The sequence below is a fragment of the Rhopalosiphum maidis genome, chromosome 1, assembly GCF_003676215.2.
Source record: "Rhopalosiphum maidis isolate BTI-1 chromosome 1, ASM367621v3, whole genome shotgun sequence".
NCBI lineage: Eukaryota > Metazoa > Arthropoda > Insecta > Hemiptera > Aphididae > Rhopalosiphum > Rhopalosiphum maidis.
The window spans coordinates 70494525-70512747 of NC_040877.1; the positions used below are offsets into that span (position 1 = coordinate 70494525).

The window sequence follows — 18223 nt, forward strand, 5'->3', positions numbered from 1 at the left end:
CCTTGTTTAAGGAATACAATTGTCTAGTGTTTTTAAACTTGGAATTTCAAATTGATTCATAGTTTTATACATAAAAAATATATTACATAATAATTCTTTATAAGTATAACAATATAAGAAAATAACATTTAAAAAAACATACACATATTTGTTTAATTTTGTGGACAGTTTCTTCGTGTATGACCTATAAAAAAAAATATTTTTTGTGAATAAAGCATATAATACACTTGGAATAGGCATTTAAAATATTTAAAAATTTCTTCAATTTACATTTGTAAAAAACACACAGTGTAATAAATACATAAAATTTGTATTTACCTGGCTGCTTACAAAGTCCACATTTTCTTTGTCCACCAGAATTTGCCTGATCTACAAACATAAATAATGTATTAATATTAATAACATAATAAGTATATACAAATATATTTTAAACAAAAACAAAATAAATACTAACTGTTTACAGCTCTAGCTCTGTATGAATTATTCATTAGTCCATTATTATTTTGACTATTATTTCTATTGTTAAATTGTATATTGGGGCGACCGGCAGCAGGCATAGGTTGATTGTCAGCCCATAAAAAGAAAGTACATCTATCAGTCGCAGAAATTTGTTTTGAGCATCCATAAAATTGACGACCCTTATTTGCTGTTTCTCTGGTAACTGTTAATCTAATGAGATAAAATACATAATAATATAACATTAAATATTAAGAACTAACGGGTATAAATTATTTAATAATGTTAAAAAATAATTTAAACTAACTTAATTTAATTAATAATATACATTTTTGTCTTATTAATTTATACATTTTATTTTAATAAATTATACAATTAATAATTATGTACTAAATGTTGAACTAAAATAATAAGTACAATTTATTAACATTTATTAATTTTATAATTGTTATAAAACACTTACAGTTTAGCAGCATTTCCACACTGACAGCAAACTTGATCTAGAAAAAGATTTAGAAATGAATTGTATAAATTATAATTAATATTATCAAAATATAAAACCATTCACAAAAATTAAATTTTGTTGAATGAATACTTGATCTTAATTCAACATTTTTAAAAAATTGCATTTAGTTTTAGATTTTAATAGAACTGGATTTAATGATAAAATTAAAAAAAAATTAATTGTAGTATATTTTGATGTTTTATTTAAACACAATTTTTTTTTTTTTTAATTATATTCATAGAATATAGTCAATTTCAAATATTTAAGTTTTTAGAGTACTTATTAATAAAACACATAAGTTCAATTAATTTGTTTGAGAAAAATATTTATACAACTTTAAGCCCAAGTAGTATATATATAATCTAAAATATGTATAAAAATAAAAAGAATAAAGATTGATGTGTCAATAAATTCTGTTTAATAAATAATTATAAAATTTTAATTTATAAATACCATTATTAGGAGGCTGAACATTCTGAGAACTACCAGTCCTAGAGAAATTATTTGTTGGACGAGAAACATTATTGTCACGATTAGAACCTGAAATATTTAAGAAAGAAATTAATAAGTGATGGTGAGCACATTATTATAAGAAATACAAATAATTAAAATTGAAATTATTTACCCCTATTTTGATTAGTTGTAACAATATTTCTGTTAGAAAGTTGAGTATTCGAAGACGAAGATGAAGGATGAGACATGTTAACTTGAAGTATCTCACACAATGTAGAATCACACCCATTTATACAACCCTCATAGGTATCTGGATAATGTGGTCGCATACTTCTAGCAGTGAATTGAAATTTAATTAATTTTATATTTTCTGAACACTAAAACATTATAAAACACTTTAATAAAATATCATTTACTGTATTTAACACACATAAAAATTATTTTATTACGGTACCTGAGAACAAACATTATCACTGACTTGTGCTTCAATTACACTAGGAGGTAACCAGTATGTATTTCTACAAGTTGGAAAGCCAGTACACGTTATATAAAATCCTTGATTGTTTTGCTTTTTTTTTAATACTAGATTAGTTTGTTTACAAACAGGGCATTTGCGAATATTTTTTACTGTCATTGATTCATGTTGACCATTATTTTGGAAAGCAATAGGCTGTGCTCTTAAATATTTTCCTAAAGATTGATCTAATTTTTCCACCTGTAGTTCAAAATATTTTAGCCACATTAAAAATGCAATTTTAGGTATGTCGATCAATTACATACTTGTTCTGTTGTTTTGATAAATACTTCTTTATACTTAGCTATTTGTTCTCTAAGTACTACCAAGGGCGATTTGGTACCTTCACATATTCTATAAATTTAAAAGGTTCTAGATCTTAAAATAATAAATAATAATATAAATTTTAATTACTTATTACTTTTTTAAATCTGCTTCAAGTTCAGCTCTTAAATGGGGTTTTGACATCTCAAAACCCATATTATCATAACCTTCAACAAGACCAATACCAAGTTCTCCAGGAACAAAGTATTTATTATTTTCTAGTCCAACGTATAAACGTGACTTGATAGTTTCAATATGTTCTGCATGCGTAGCATCGGTACCTGTGACAATAGTTCCAAATTAAGTTATGCCTACAGTAATTTTGAATGAAAGTTAATAAATAAAAAGGTAGATGTATATAATTATATTAAACTAACAATACACATACCAATACCATGTTTATCCATCAAAGAAATTAGATCAGCTTCTGTGAGGAGATTTGGAGGACTGGTTTGTCCATCAACCATTTCTAATTCAGTAGGCGTAAATGATTGCCCTTGGTTATAATTATGGATCTGCTTATTAGACCATTTATCATAAGGATACACTTCTAGGTAATTCAATGCGATAATTCGAAGACCGTTTGCTAAAAACTATAACAAAAATTTTTTTTTTATAACTAGATACTAAAATACTGATATAAAAACAATGAAATTAAATTCAATAATAATTAGTAATAAAAATAATTAAATACAAAAATTACCTTTTCTCCATTTATTTCAATATTTACAATAGTTTCTTCACCCTCAGCATCTTTAGATAAACAAGCTAAGAAATGTCTCACAACATATTCATAAACCTTACGTTCTCTATCTATAATTAGAAATACAAAATATTATATTTTGATTTACTACAAAAATAATATTATTTTAGAATAGTTTATAAAAATTTGAAATTATTTTTTGTGACATAATTTACCTTTTTTTAATAAAAGCTATATGATAAGTGAAAGCCAAAGATAGTCATGGTGTATGCTAAACATAACATAGCATACCTAATTATTTTGGTTGAATAAATAAACTTACCATGCCATTTAAAAGTTAAATATTAGGTAATTAAAAATATTATAATTTACATGTATGTACTGTGTGTATGCTCCCTGCGATATATGAAGGTGGTAGGGGATATATGTAAACCATTTTGTTGGCCCCCCAAGCCCCTCTAAAATTGCGCTTATGAAAACTACTCAATTTGGTATAATACAAATTTTAAATATTAAAATCCATATTATTTTTAGTAAATATGAAATTTGGTGATATTTAATGTTGATTAACATAGTTTTTTTGTAGTATTTGGAATAATAACAAAATGTATTCATGTTGGCATACAATTAAACAGTCACTATTTTGTTAATTTATTGAAGAATTTATATTAACAATAGTTATTTTAAATTAACCTATGTATAATTTATTACATATTATTGCAAGTGATATATATAGTTACATATATATGAAAAAAAAGAAAATTGTACAGTTTTCTTATGCATAACATTTTATTGCCAACTAGAATAGAGCAAACTTAATATAATTTTTTTAAATTCACAATGTGTTATATTATTTAATAGTGTGAAATTATCTTTATTTTTGTCTTAAGTTATGATAATAAAATATATCAAACCTTGAAGTCCATTTGTGTATTTAGTTGGATGTATTGGAGGATGTGCCTGATCAGATTTTTTACCTTGTCGCGGTAAAGGACCATTGTTTAGAACATTTTGTGCAAAATCTAAGCAAATTAAATTATTTTTAATTTTATGTGTACCAATGTACTATTTATATCTTTTTTAAAAAAGTACTTACTACCCCAATTATTATCTTGTACTTGCAATTGAACTAAGTTTGATAGGTTTAATTCTTTAGGAAATATATTTGTTTCAGTTCTAGGATAGCTAATAAAACCTTGACTATACAGTTTTTCAGCAATTTTCATAGTTTCTTTAGCGTTTATTCCAAGTTTACGACTGGCAGCTTTTTCTAATTCCTAAATATATATAAAAAGTTACATTAATTATTTTAAAAATCTAAATTTAAACATACAATTGCACTTAATACACATTCATAGATAATAAATATATATAAAAACTTAAACGTAATTTTTTTTAATTGTATTTTAAACAGAATTTTACCTATTGTTAGAGTAATGTATACTAAAAAAATTGAATTTATTTATTTTTAATCTATAAAATGAATAACATTGAAATAATAAACATTGTATTTAAAGATATATTCATAGGCAAATTTAGGGAGCTTAGGGGACTTAACTCCCCAGAATTATTTGTTGAGCTAATAGATAGTCTTCCCACAAAATTATATGTTGAACATTTAAAGTGAAGCTTTAGCCTCAAATATATTTGATCACTCAATGCCCAATGATATATTATAATGATATAAGAATATTCTATATATTCAGATATAATTACTTACAATAGTATCTAAAGGTACTGGTCGCCATTTGGATTTAGGTTTCTTAGTTACTTTCAACACCAAAGCAGTTGGATTTTCTTGGCAACGCTCATAAAGTACATTACAAAGAACTTCATCAAATAACCTTACTCGTTGCCATGAAAATTCTACATCCAAATTTTCAATTTTGTGATGAACTAATAATATATTATACACACTTTTATCAATATAATACATTATACAATGGTAATTATTTTATTTATTTTTAATACCTTTAATTTTCCAAAAATTTTCTGGAATAAAATTTTGAATATCTTTGTACCGTTCAACCACAAATCCTAATGTTGGAAATTGACAACTACCATAACTTATTAAACTCTTAGCTAATACTTCAGGGAATACTTTTTGTAAACGCATTGTTTGATAACGAGTAAATGCTGCACCTAAAATATATTTAAAATTATTAGGATAATAAAAACAAATGGATGCAATTAAAAGCATTTACTAACCAATTCTTAAATCTAATTCACTTCTCACATCAACTGCATCACTAATATTTTTATTTGGGGGTCCAAGACTACTAATGGCTCTTTGTACTGATGGTTTAGTAATTTCTGATAATGTAGCTCTAAAACAACCAATATTAATTCAAATAAACATCAAATAATGTTTAAAAAAAAAAAAATATTAAACAAAAACAACATACCTATAAACTTGAATTCTTGGATTAACTTCTTTACACACATCAATTATTTCAAATCCAATATTTTCTCCTTCTCTATCAGAATCAGTCCATATGACTAATGCATTACATGATCGGACTTCTCTAACTAATGTTTTCTGGAATTACATTTTTAATATTATTTATTTGTTTAAAGATATACTGCAACATATTGGTCATTGGCACACATAGACATGTCTAAATTTGTATACTTATAATTCCAAATTTATTTATTATTTGATCAAATAACATATACATTTTTAGTTATTTTAACACTTTTTGTATAATAATGTTTATATTAAATGAATATTATGCATTCATATGTCTATAACACTGTATGTATAATTTATGCAAGCATTAAAAGAATAGAGTAAGGTATTACTAACCTTAATATTAAGAAAGTCTTTTGGACATTCTTTTACCACAGGAATATGAAATAATTCAAGAGGAGAACAAGATGTCCATGAACGGTATGAACCTTGGAATTCATAACCAAGTAAATGACCAGAAACCGATGTCATGATCATAGTGCTTGGAGACCCTTGAAAAGTATGATTAAACTCATATATTTTGTTAAATTTTGAAAAGCCTTCTCTCTGAAATGTAAATAAGACAAAATAATTAAGCACTATGTAGATAATATAAAAAATATAATATTACTCTTTGAAGATTGCCTCCAGACAAATGCCCAGCAATATTTTTTGCTGCATCATTTTTTTCAGCAACATTCAATACTCTCATTCTACTGTTTATTTCTTTATTTGAGTATCCGCAAAAATGTATTCGATACACATTTTTCAACAAAAATGAAAAATTAATTTGATTCCTTTTCAGAAACATTCAGTTTTCATCTAAAAGATCACTCAACAAAAAAATTGTATCATACATAATATGATGTGTACGAATTAAACGTTGAATTCAAGTTTAACTAAATTACTTATTTAAATTATGGATAAATAACACATAATATGTAACGTACAAGGCTAATTTTTTTTATATTTAACAGTTTTCTGACAACTTGTATTTCTGTACCTCGTACAGTCATACGACAATAGTACAAAAACTTGAATAACTACAAAATAACTACTCACAAATTTAAAGTTTACCGTGTTCGGTTACTGATTAACCCGGGACTCGAGCTATAAGCATGCTGATGTAAACACAATAAATGTTATCATGTTTTGATAGAATATTATGATAAATATTAGATAAGGTATATTTAAAACGTCTTGTATCACTTGTATCTACACGGCATTATGGCAGATGAGGTTAGGGCTCTAATTCTAAACTTCTAAGTTTTTCATTATTTTTTCATTATATTTTAATTTTTTTTACATTTATCAAAGATATATTTTTATTTTTGGTTTTGGTTTATGTTAATGAATTTGTTACACCATGGGTATTCTCGAAAAAATATCGGAAATCGAAAAGGAAATTTGCAGAACTCAAAAAAATAAAGGTAAAATAATTTTTGTAGACAAAATTGATATTATTATTTATTATTCATTAAATAAAACATTACATTGCAATTATAACTAATTGATTTTTAGCTACTGAATACCACTTGGGGTTATTAAAAGCAAAACTTGCTAAGTATCGTGCTCAATTGTTAGAACCATCAAAAAAACAAGAAAAAGGAGAAGGATTTGATGTTTTGAAATCTGGTGATGCTAGAGTGGCTTTGATAGGTTTTCCATCTGTTGGTAAAGTATGTATAATTGAGGTATTTTTTTTAACCTTATCCTCCACCCCTCTCCAAATCAAAACAACTAATCAATTTTAATATTAATAGTTTTAAAATTAATCTATTATATTTATATATTGTGTTGTATTATATTAAGTAATTTTTTTATAGTAATTCAATTAATTGTATCATGTTTATTTTATTGTTTAGTCAACCCTTTTGAGTACATTAACACATACAGAAAGTGAAGCAGCTTCTTATGAATTTACTACTTTGACTTGTATTCCTGGGGTAATCGAATACAAAGATGCCAATATTCAGTTATTGGATTTACCTGGTATCATTGAAGGTGCATCTCAAGGAAAAGGAAGAGGTAGACAGGTAACAAAATATTAAGAATTAAATATATAAGTTTTTATTATTATATTTAAATTAATGCATAAATAATTTTATTTTAGGTTATAGCAGTTGCTAGAACTGCAGATTTAGTATTGATGATGTTGGATGCTACTAAGCAAGATATTCAGCGTCAGTTATTAGAAAAAGAGCTGGAAAGTGTTGGAATACGTTTAAATAAACGGAGGCCGAATATTTATTTTAAAGTAATATTTTTAATATTATGCCTTGTTGTCTATATCTAATAGGTGTAAATCTCATTATTTAGGTAAAGAAAGGTGGTGGATTGGCATTCAATGCTACCTGCCCATTAAGCAGAGTTGATGAAAAACTTGTTCAAGTTATTTTGCATGAATATAAAATATTCAATGCAGAGGTTCTATTTCGAGAAGATTGTACACCTGATGAATTAATTGATGTGATTTCTGACAATCGTGTTTACTTACCGTGTATGTATGTTTACAACAAAATTGATCAAATATCTATCGAGGAAGTAGACAGGATTGCCAGACAACCTAATAGTGTTGTAGTCAGGTAATAACAGTTATTAATTAAAATTTTAGACTAGCTTAAAATATATTAAAAATGTACTATTACGTTCTGGTATTAATTTATTATGTTACCTATAATAAATACCAAATGTTCTTTTCAGTATGCAATTTCTGCAATTAATTTTAGTTCTTATCCTTAAAAATGTAATTAATTTGAAAATAGAAATACTTCATAAATATATGTTAAATTGTTTAAATAATTTTGTTATAATCTTAAAAAAAAGAATGTTATGTGAGCATCAGTTTTAGCTTCAATTATTAGGCTTACAAACAGTATACACATACAAACCAACTATCAATTGTCACTAATAATTAAAATTTACAATTTACTTTAATTTATATATTTCTAACTATGGATTTGATAATATAATTATTTACCATAAAGTTTTGTCTTTGTTCACAATCCTCGAGTATACCAAATAGCCTTCTTGACTTAGTAAGACTGGTAAGTATAAACAAAAATTTGTAGGAAATATTAATTAAACTACATTTTGTGTAGGTGGTAATACTAAAGTACTAAACAAGTGACAATATGGCAAATAATTTATTGAAATAATAACAGTACTTATTACTCTTTAGTATTTAAAAAAAAAAAATGTGCATTAATCAATGTATTTTTAGTTGTAATATGAAGCTGAATCTTGACTATTTATTGGAAGTACTGTGGCAATATTTGTCATTGATTCGAGTGTACACCAAAAAGCCAGGTCAACCACCAGATTTTGATGATTGTTTAATTTTAAGAAAAGGTGTTACTGTGGAACATGTTTGTCATTCAATCCATCGTACCTTAGCGGAACAATTTAAATATGCTTTAGTTTGGGTATGTAATCAATAGATTTAAAATTCTGCGCAAAATTTAATTTTATGTATTTTGTTTTTAGGGTACAAGTACAAAATATTCACCTCAAAGAGTGGGTTTGCAGCATATTATGCATGATGAAGATGTTATACAAGTTGTGAAAAAATAAAAATGTTTTATGAAAAAAAAAATTGAATTTACTAATATTAAAATATATATTACTTAAACAATGTATGAATATAATATATATTTATATTGGTGATAATTAAAAATTATTAAACAATTAAAGGATAATATTTATATCTAATGATTATAGAATTGTGTATATTAAGATGCCGAAAGTTGCCTGAGTGGACCATCTAAATATGATGATAAAGCAGTAATTTTTTCTTTTAATAAACCAAATTCCACAGATCGATTTGCATACAAACATAATAAAATGTTGGCAACTTGTTTAATTGCAATTCTGCCTTCCTGCAATAATCATATAATACAAAAGTCATATTAAATTTTGATCAAAACAAAAAAAAATTATTAATAAAATAACATTTTACTATTTTAGTGTAAATGGTTTTATTAGTTTTGAATAATACAAAAACGGATTGGAAATATAATTAAATTAATAGTAAAAAGGATGAAATTTTAGGAATTTAACATTTAATTCTATAGGGTATCAAAAATATAATAAAAATTACATAAGTGAAATTAAATATAATTATATAATAAAAATTATATAGGTGAAATTTTGAAATTTATAAATATAAAAAAAAGATAATTTAAGTTTTTTTTCTTCAAATTTTAGTACATAACTATTACATACTTTAATAAGTATTAAATAAGATAAAAACAAATTGTAAAGATAATATAGATAATAAAGAAATTTAGTAGTGGAAAAATTACAAGATATGAATATTTTGGTTCATGAATATTAGGTACATAACTAATGGCATATGTTTTATTATTTAAACTAACAGATGATAACAACTATAAGTAATAAAACATAAATATATGAGAACAAAAAATGTTGATAATATTTAATGGGTGAACAAAATACAAGAAAAACTTGCATTACAATATACATGCATTATTGAGTGTACAAAACATTTTATAAAAAGGATAGTTATGACCAAAAGAAGTAAAATAAAAATAACAGTTCTGGAGAAATACGATTTGATTTATAATAAAATTTTTCTTTTTTATTACCGTACAATCCATGAGAACCAGTTGTAATTGATCTTCTTTTAATGTAGCTAATCCATTCTTATGATAAGTATTCCATAAATTTGCTGCAATTATAGCTGTGATGCTTGAATCTCTATCACCGTAACCACTAAATGCTAATAAGCTGCCATCATATGTCAATAGCCTTTGTCATAAAACCAAAAATAGTAATATAATAACAGCACTATTATTCAGTTACAATGCAAGATAATTTAAATATTTTATGTAATCCAGTTCAGTAGTTCAATATAATATATAACATTTATTTATTAAATTAATTAATTGTGTTTATAAATACAGTTTGTACGTCAATTAACTAATTTGAATCATATCTCACTAGTAAGAGTATAGATACAATTTGCTAAGTTCAATTAACATTTTTGTCTATACAATATTAAACATAACTTAACCTTTCCTTAAAATTAAAATATAAAATCTCAAGTAAATCACAATTTTTTTTTATATCTATAAAAGTATTTTGTGAATAAAACATTTAATCACTAATATTATATAATTTGATTGAACACACAACATAATATTTAGAGGAATAAATTTAAAATTGATTATAATTAATTTACATTGACATAATATCATGTTTAATATTTTATAAAAACTGTGTTTATACGACTATTTTATTTTTCAAGTTTAAATTATTTTATTAAAATATTATGAATATAAAGTAAATAACTATTCATGTTTATTTTATTTTGAATAAGATACATTACAACTTACATAGTGTTTTCAACGCCATTGCTATTGGCTTGACTTAAGACTTGGGATAACACTTTGGGTCTTAACATTTTTTTACAGTACAACTATTAAAATTAATAATTACACAGACTAAGAGATGTGTCAAGTGTATTAGTTTTTTATATTCTGTAATATAAAAAATAATTAATTATTTTAATTTTAACTAAATATCTTTTGTTTGAAACTTAAGTAAAAACTACAAAACTTCTTACTTATTTCATCAACACAATTCCCATTATCAATATTTTTTGCTTCTATCACAGCTATAGATAATATTATCTATAAACCTTGGGCTTCTATTATTGTTGTGCTTCTATCACAGAACACAGAATACATTAAATGAAATGACGTCTTGCATCCCTGTAATTCCCTAACATGCCTTATTACTGGTAATATTACTCCATAGATCCATGATTGCTGCAGCCAAGGTGTATTGATCAATACATCTTGGTGCAGGCATATACTAATCTATGCATTGGTGTTCGCATGAGTAGGGAGGAGGGGCTGTTGGAGCTTGTATTTTGTATACCTCCTAATCGTTAATTATACCAGTAAAAGTTAAGCCACTGAGTGAGGGTCCTGTATTTTACCTATTAATAATTCAAAAATATGTGATACAAATTAATAATTAAGTGTTTCGTAATATAAATAATATACCTAGAGACTTAAGTACAACAATTTATATTTGAGTGTAAAAACTAAAAACCATTTTAAAAATAGGAAAATTATAATACATTCATAACATAGAACACTTTGAAATTATTAATTCGAGTATTTATAGAATACTCTGTTTTTATAATTATTTCAAATTAATTTTAATAAATAATACAAACATATTTTATTAAAGAAACTAATTCATAATTTATTTTAACCAAAATTGCATTTAACTAAGCAACTTTTAATAAATTATTTTGATTTAAACTTTTTTAATACTGGTTCACTGGTCTCTTCTTTGGACATTTCCATAAAGATTTTATTTTCTTTTGTTACCTTATATTGATTTGGACCTATAAATAAAAACGGAAGATTTTGACTAAAAATATATGAAAAATCATATAGTTATTATTATTAATAATAATTAGTAATTACCTTTTTTAATGTATGAAATAGTGGAATAAGGTGTAAAATGAAAATCTTCCATTAAATATCCTTGTACAATAAGTTCACCAAGAATCATTTCGGCTCGTGTCTTTGAAAATACTGGAGATTGTACATTAAATAGTAATATTTTTTTGTTACCTTTACCATACCAGGTATCTAAAAGCATTTGAGCTATGGAAAATAAACAATAAAGTTTTCTTTCAAGTATACATAAGACATTTCTACTTAAATTTAACACATACCTGTAAATTTTGTATCATTTTCTACAGCCGCATTTAATATGCTATACACATCCATACAATATTTATTTATACAAATAGACTTCACAGTTTTTGGATTACAACAATTATCACACATTGAATTACAGTCATTTGATTCCCATGATTCATCGAAATGAGCTGATATTAATTTGCGTCTACATCTATAAATTAAAAAGAAAAATTTTTAATAATTTAACAAGATAATCGTACTCAAATTGGTAATATGATTATTATTTAACAGGTTCAGGGCAGTAAATGTTGATTTTTAGTATTTTGTTATATGTATTTCAAATTACAGTGTGCATCTGGTAATAATTAAAACTTTTTTGAACTTACTCTTTTACATTTAAGCAATATTTTATAATTGAGTATAAGTTAGGTAATCCAGTTTGTGTTGTGAACACCATTGTGCTTAATTTAAACACATCACTTAACTTAAAATATAATAAGCAAGTAGAGTGCTCTCCGTCTCTTCCTGCACGACCACTTTCCTATATTAATAAATTGTATGTATATTCATAACAAATATAATTTTTTTAATTTAAAAATGTAACTAATTGTATTAATTATTGGGTTTTGAAAATTTACATTAAATTATTAATTCTTTATTTTTCTTACTTGGTAAAAATTTTCTATTGATTTGGATAGAGTATGGTGAATAACAAATCTCACATTTGGTTTATCTATACCAAGCCCAAACGCAATAGTAGCAACTACTGCTTGATATTCATCATTCAACCATTTATTATGAACTTTTGATCTTAAAGGTCCTTCTAGTTGGGCATGATAAGCACCAACCCTACATCCATGTTCTCTAAGTAAAATATAAATCAATGTGTTAAATGTGTAGTAAATAGAATAATTTTTACAATATATTTTTATAGTTCATTGAATTTCTAAACCGAAAATGTAAAATAAATAAATTTAATTATTTACATATATATTACTTTAAATCTTTTCGTAAGCTTTCACAATCTTTAATAGATGTGGTGTAAATAATTCCTGATTGATTTTTGAACTTATTTTTAAGCAATGATGCTAATTCTTCCACACATTTTTTACCTTCATGGCTTCAATTTAACCTAACAAATAATTTGAATAGTTAAATAAAAATTGAAGTAAAATTATTAATATTGTATACTTCGTAATATAGATTTGGTCTGTTAAATGATGCTTTTAATAAAGCACATCCTTGTATTTGTAATAGTTTTTGAGTATCAACAATAACTTTTGACGATGCAGTTGCTGTGAGACCCAAAATAGGAATGTCCGGAAACATTGGTTTAAAAATTGTTAAATGTGTGTAATCTATAATAAAATGTATATTAAATTTAACATCACAGAAAAAAATTACTTTAAATCTAATACCGGGTCTAAAATCATGCCCCCAAGTCGTACAACAATGGACCTCATCTATTGCTATTCTTGATAGATATTTCAAACTATGAGCTTTTTGTAATTTATTCATAAATGTTTTACTTTTAGCTATTCTTTCTGGAGTACAGTATACAAGTTTTAAACCTGATTTAATGTCAATCATCATCTAAAAAAATAAAATAATAGATTCTGAACAGAGCAATGAATGTATTGATTTTACAGTTATGATTTTTTTTTTTTTTCATCAGTTATCACCTTTAGAAACACTAAAATTCCTTTGGGTTTCAACTTTGAGGTTTATATTTCTGGTAGAAAATACTTTAGTTAGTAAGTTGATACTAAAAAGTATCAAATTACTATACATTTCTCAAAAAGAGACAAAATATTTTATTATACTATGTACAAATAATACTAATATAAACATTTTATGAAATTAGTAAAAAAATTATAAAATAAGACAACATTATAAAATAAAATTAATATATTCATCGCTCTACTTATAATCTAAAATATTAAAAAATAATAATACCTGAAATAATAATTTTACATCTTCTTTTGATGAATAGGAACTTATCATTTTAGCATTAACATTAAGTTTTTGCATTTGAATTATTTGATCTTCCATTAGTGAAACCATAGGAGAGACTACAAGAGTAAAACCTAGTAAAACATTAACTTTATAAAAAACATTTAAAAAAAATGATTTAAATGTGTAACGGTTATTATTAAAACTTTAAAGTGGGTATTATATAAACGAAGATCATTAATATAATGTGATTCTACAAAATACACTTACAATATACACAATTACAATTATATATATATTATGTTAAGCATGATCGCATATAACTGTAAATAGAAGTTCACAATTTTTTTCTAGATAATATAGTGAGTAATTTAATAAAAAATAACAAAATACTGTAACCAATCATAAAATGTAATACATTTTTAATTATAAATCATAAAGTCTAACATGTACCTTGATCTATAAGAGCAGGCAATTGATAGCAAAGAGATTTTCCTCCGCCAGTTGGCATAATAAGTATAGCATCATGTTTTGATAATGTTATATTAATAGCTGCTAACTGTTGTGAACGAAAACCGTCTAATTTAAAAACACTTTTTAAAGTATTTTTTACTTTTTGATGCCAAGGAAAATCTACAAAGGTTAAAATGTATTAATAATAATATAGACATTGTGATATTATTCACTACGATATATCATTGAATTTTGTTATGCTGTATTTGTAATACCTGTATGAGTCCATTTATTCTGATCACTAATAGAATTAGTTTGTTTTTGATAAGATAATTGTTTCAATTTTTCTTTCAGTTCTGTTAATTCAGTTCTACGTTTTTGAAGTTTGATAATTTTAACATTAATTTCTTTTAATTCTTGTTCAATTTTTAATAGTTTGTCTAAAATTGAAAATTTTTCAAAATATAATAATATGTCTTAATGCTCTATAGTAGTAAGTAGATGATGTTTTAATTTAAAAATGCTTTGAATGGAAAAAATGATTTAAAGAACGCAATTTTGCTCTTAAAATCTGAACTAATTAACTAAACTAAAAATAATTTTTAAAAATTAGAACTAAAATAATTAAATCTAAAAAAGAAGTACACTTAGTTTTTTTTAATTTCTCATAAAAATCCAAGCATTATAATAAAAAATAAATTTATTTTGAAAAATACAATTTAAAAATGGCTTATATGGCTATTACCTTCTTCATCTATTTCCATTATTTACTATTTATTAATTATAATTTTAAAATCAATAAACAATTAAATTCATTCAATAGACAAGCACAAAAGAGTTTATATGCAATAGAGCACTTCCCTGAAGAGTGAACTAACAACTAAATAGTGAAGTACTGAAGATTGGAAGTTTTATATTTTGAAAAAATTACAATTTAGTATTTAGTATTTACCATGCTTATATTACAATGATACTGATAAAGTGATAACACATAATAACAATAACAATAAATAAAAAAGATAATAACAAGGCAAAATGTATATTAAATATTAATTATTAATTATTAAATAATATTTTCAATTTTGTTCTTTTCATTTCTAGTCTACGGTATTTATTATTATCTAGGTTTATTAATAAACTTGAAAATTATTAAAGTTCACAATGATTTGTGGAAAGTATTTCTCAAATTTTTTAGTGAAACAGAATTTTACTTCATCTAAACTGTATGTAAGTTAATGTTTTTGGTGTAAAACAATATTTTACTTAATATGACTAACTTTACAATATTTATAAAAATACGTTATTTAACAAAATGAATTTATTCAAAAAACTACTTATGCTTCTTTTAAAAATATGGTTGAAACTTGAAAGTGAGAAATTATTATTATGCAATATTAGCTAATAAGAATAATTGTTTATTTAATTTGAAAAAAAGGTCTATAATCTTATAATTTTACTGATTGAATTGAAAATAAATTGTGATAGACTTAGTTCTAGATTCGAAAATGGGACTGTCATAAAATAAAAATGCTTGCTTAAAGTGTTATTTTTTCATTAATAATAGTAAAATTAAATGTATTAAAATATAAAATTTCTAAAGTATAAATACCCTTAAATCTTGAATGTTGCGGGAACTTAATAATATCTATTTTTATATTTATTTAAAGCTAATACTCATTAACAATACTATAGGATCTTCATTTTTAAACAGAAACTATTAATAATTAAATAAACTGTCAATGTTTCAAAATTAAATATAGAAAATATTAATGCAATACTATTCTACAGCACATCTTCTCTAAATTTATTAAAATTCTGATTAAAATATTGTATGTTATGTTTCATGAATTATAATTATAAACATTTAATTTATGTTTTTTTTTTTAATTACATATTTAGTTAGCAAATTTGACTAGAAATTCTAGTATGACTGCTAAATCAGTTGAATTAAATTCATTTAGTAGAAGAAAAAAGAATAACACAGATATTGGATGGATTTTACTAGTAAGACTCAAATTTTTACTTATAATTTATTTTTACTAAATAAAAAATATGAAATATTTAACAACTATAAATTTACAGGTTCTACCAATTTCTGCATTTGGATTGGGTACATGGCAAGTCAGACGAAAAATATGGAAAGAAAATCTAATTCAAGAACTTAAATCTAAAACTAAATTTCCTGCATTGGATTTTCCTGAAAAGTTGGAATCTTTTTCTATTTTATTAATAGTAAAATATTACTTATAGTTTCTTAATTTTTATAGTGAAAAAGAACTTACTAACCTTGAATATCGCAGAATTAAAGTAGTAGGTGAATTTGATCATTCAAAAGAGTTATATTTAGGTCCTAGATCATGTTTAACTGATGGTGGGGCTGAGAATAGCAATGGATTGTTTTCTGGATCTGGATCTACAAACAGTGGTTATTATGTCATCACACCTTTTAAGTTATCAAATAGACCGTAAGAATTTTTTCATAGCTTTTATTTTACTTATATTTTAAATTCTACTTGTAATTGTTTTTAGTTACTCAATTTTAGTAAACCGCGGATGGGTGTCTATGAAAAATAAAAACCCTGCATCACGACTTTCTGGTCAAGTTGCTGGTGAAATTGAATTGGAAGGTGTTGTTCGGTTGACTGAATCTAGACCTCAATTTGTAACTAAGAATGTTGCAGACTCTCGTTTTTGGGCCTATAGGTATAATATATGACACAACTATTTAAATTTACTTGAAAAATATGCTTGAAATGTTTGATAAAGAAAATTTCATTTAACTAATTAGTACTGCTTTGCTATTATAGAGATTTAGAGGCCATGTCAAAAATAGTTGACAGCGAACCTATTATGATTGATGCCGTTGTTGAATGTAGTATTCCCGGAGGTCCAATTGGTGGTCAAACAAATATTTCTTTAAGAAACGAACATGTTTCTTACATCATTACATGGTAAGATATTTTTCATATTGATATATTTATCATAAAAAATTATTCTGACATTTCTAATCTCAATTGAGATTTAGATATTTTTATTTTATTTATTAATACAATTTACATTTGTTTGGGGTTAACCCAGTATAACAAGCTTAAAATTGGGTAAATTTTGAAATATAACACCAATTTTGAAATGTTTTATAAATATTCATTGTAAATTTATACTTCATAAAAATAATTTGTTTTTCCTTAATAATATATTAAACCTGAGTAATTTTTGTTGATATGACCTAAATCAAACTTTTTATTTATTTTAGCACTAGCCAATCTTAATTACTGTTTTATACTCTCTGTTGAGAAATAGACAATAATGTTTACAAATTTTCTATTAAATTGTTTTTTTATGGATTATATTAGATACTAAAATATGAGTAAAATATTAATATTTATAATTTATGATATGAATATCAATATGTAATAAAATATATTATTTCATTAATTATTACAGGTATGGTTTAGCAGTTGCAACTGGATACATGTGGTATGCAAAATATTCGCATGCATTAAGATCAATTATTAAATAAGTACTGTTTACTTATGCATACCAGTCAAAATAAACATATTACAAATAAAATTAGTATTAACAATTAACTATTTGTTTCACAATTTATATTTTGTTATGGTAAAATTAAGAACAATAAATAGAATTTAAAAAAATTAATCTTTATTATGTAATTTATATGTTAACCTATTAGAATAATATTATTTTGCAGATTATCAAAAAAAAAAAA

General features: G+C 24.2%; 5 protein-coding genes across 9 annotated transcripts; 2 read left to right on the forward strand and 3 right to left on the reverse strand.

The window, feature by feature from the left end:
• Positions 1–29: 29 nt before the first annotated feature.
• Positions 30–6496, reverse strand: LOC113560492 (DNA topoisomerase 3-alpha). 3 transcript variants are annotated; one of them, XM_026966390.1, is made up of 20 exons: positions 6355–6496; positions 6036–6226; positions 5762–5971; positions 5361–5494; positions 5164–5282; positions 4927–5097; positions 4676–4851; positions 4052–4232; positions 3870–3977; positions 2956–3065; positions 2641–2845; positions 2350–2533; positions 2195–2282; positions 1869–2129; positions 1587–1791; positions 1415–1501; positions 920–956; positions 455–669; positions 319–369; positions 30–184 (listed from the first exon to the last, which is right to left on the reverse strand). In XM_026966390.1, the coding sequence occupies exons 2-20, from the start codon at positions 6213–6215 to the stop codon at positions 153–155; spliced, it is 2754 nt and encodes a 917-aa protein (XP_026822191.1). In that variant the 5' UTR covers positions 6216–6226; positions 6355–6496; the 3' UTR covers positions 30–152. The 3 variants fall into 3 exon arrangements, with proteins under 3 accessions (XP_026822191.1, XP_026822192.1, XP_026822190.1); XM_026966391.1 differs by having other exon boundaries at positions 6467–6492; XM_026966389.1 differs by having other exon boundaries at positions 6036–6445.
• Positions 6497–6618: 122 nt separating this feature from the next.
• Positions 6619–9038, forward strand: LOC113557105 (developmentally-regulated GTP-binding protein 2). Its single transcript, XM_026962419.1, has 7 exons — positions 6619–6834; positions 6926–7083; positions 7270–7440; positions 7518–7661; positions 7724–7989; positions 8628–8829; positions 8891–9038. Exons 1-7 carry the CDS (start codon positions 6771–6773, stop codon positions 8975–8977), a joined length of 1092 nt encoding a protein of 363 aa, XP_026818220.1. The 5' UTR covers positions 6619–6770; the 3' UTR covers positions 8978–9038.
• LOC113557115 (ragulator complex protein LAMTOR2) lies at positions 8990–11191 on the reverse strand. 2 transcript variants are annotated; one of them, XM_026962439.1, is made up of 4 exons: positions 10992–11191; positions 10762–10905; positions 10012–10174; positions 8990–9282 (listed from the first exon to the last, which is right to left on the reverse strand). In XM_026962439.1, the coding sequence occupies exons 2-4, from the start codon at positions 10827–10829 to the stop codon at positions 9136–9138; spliced, it is 378 nt and encodes a 125-aa protein (XP_026818240.1). In that variant the 5' UTR covers positions 10830–10905; positions 10992–11191; the 3' UTR covers positions 8990–9135. The 2 variants fall into 2 exon arrangements, with proteins under 2 accessions (XP_026818240.1, XP_026818232.1); XM_026962431.1 differs by lacking the exon at positions 10992–11191 and having other exon boundaries at positions 10762–10984.
• A 436-nt stretch (positions 11192–11627) lies between these two features.
• LOC113548850 (ATP-dependent DNA helicase Q1-like) lies at positions 11628–15403 on the reverse strand. Its single transcript, XM_026949937.1, is given in 13 exon segments — positions 11628–11786; positions 11869–12051; positions 12123–12301; positions 12477–12631; positions 12759–12954; positions 13088–13207; positions 13209–13222; positions 13282–13448; positions 13509–13683; positions 14047–14177; positions 14497–14676; positions 14772–14936; positions 15242–15403. Coding segments are annotated over 13 exon segments (1785 nt in total). The 5' UTR covers positions 15261–15403; the 3' UTR covers positions 11628–11685.
• A 157-nt stretch (positions 15404–15560) lies between these two features.
• On the forward strand, positions 15561–18133 carry LOC113549039 (surfeit locus protein 1). Of its 2 annotated transcripts, none has more exons than XM_026950185.1 (7): positions 15561–15723; positions 16396–16500; positions 16579–16700; positions 16764–16961; positions 17026–17199; positions 17304–17447; positions 17941–18133. In XM_026950185.1, exons 1-7 carry the CDS (start codon positions 15658–15660, stop codon positions 18014–18016), a joined length of 885 nt encoding a protein of 294 aa, XP_026805986.1. In that variant the 5' UTR covers positions 15561–15657; the 3' UTR covers positions 18017–18133. The 2 variants fall into 2 exon arrangements, with proteins under 2 accessions (XP_026805986.1, XP_026805987.1); XM_026950186.1 differs by having other exon boundaries at positions 15699–15719.
• The last annotated feature ends 90 nt before the right edge of the window (positions 18134–18223 follow it).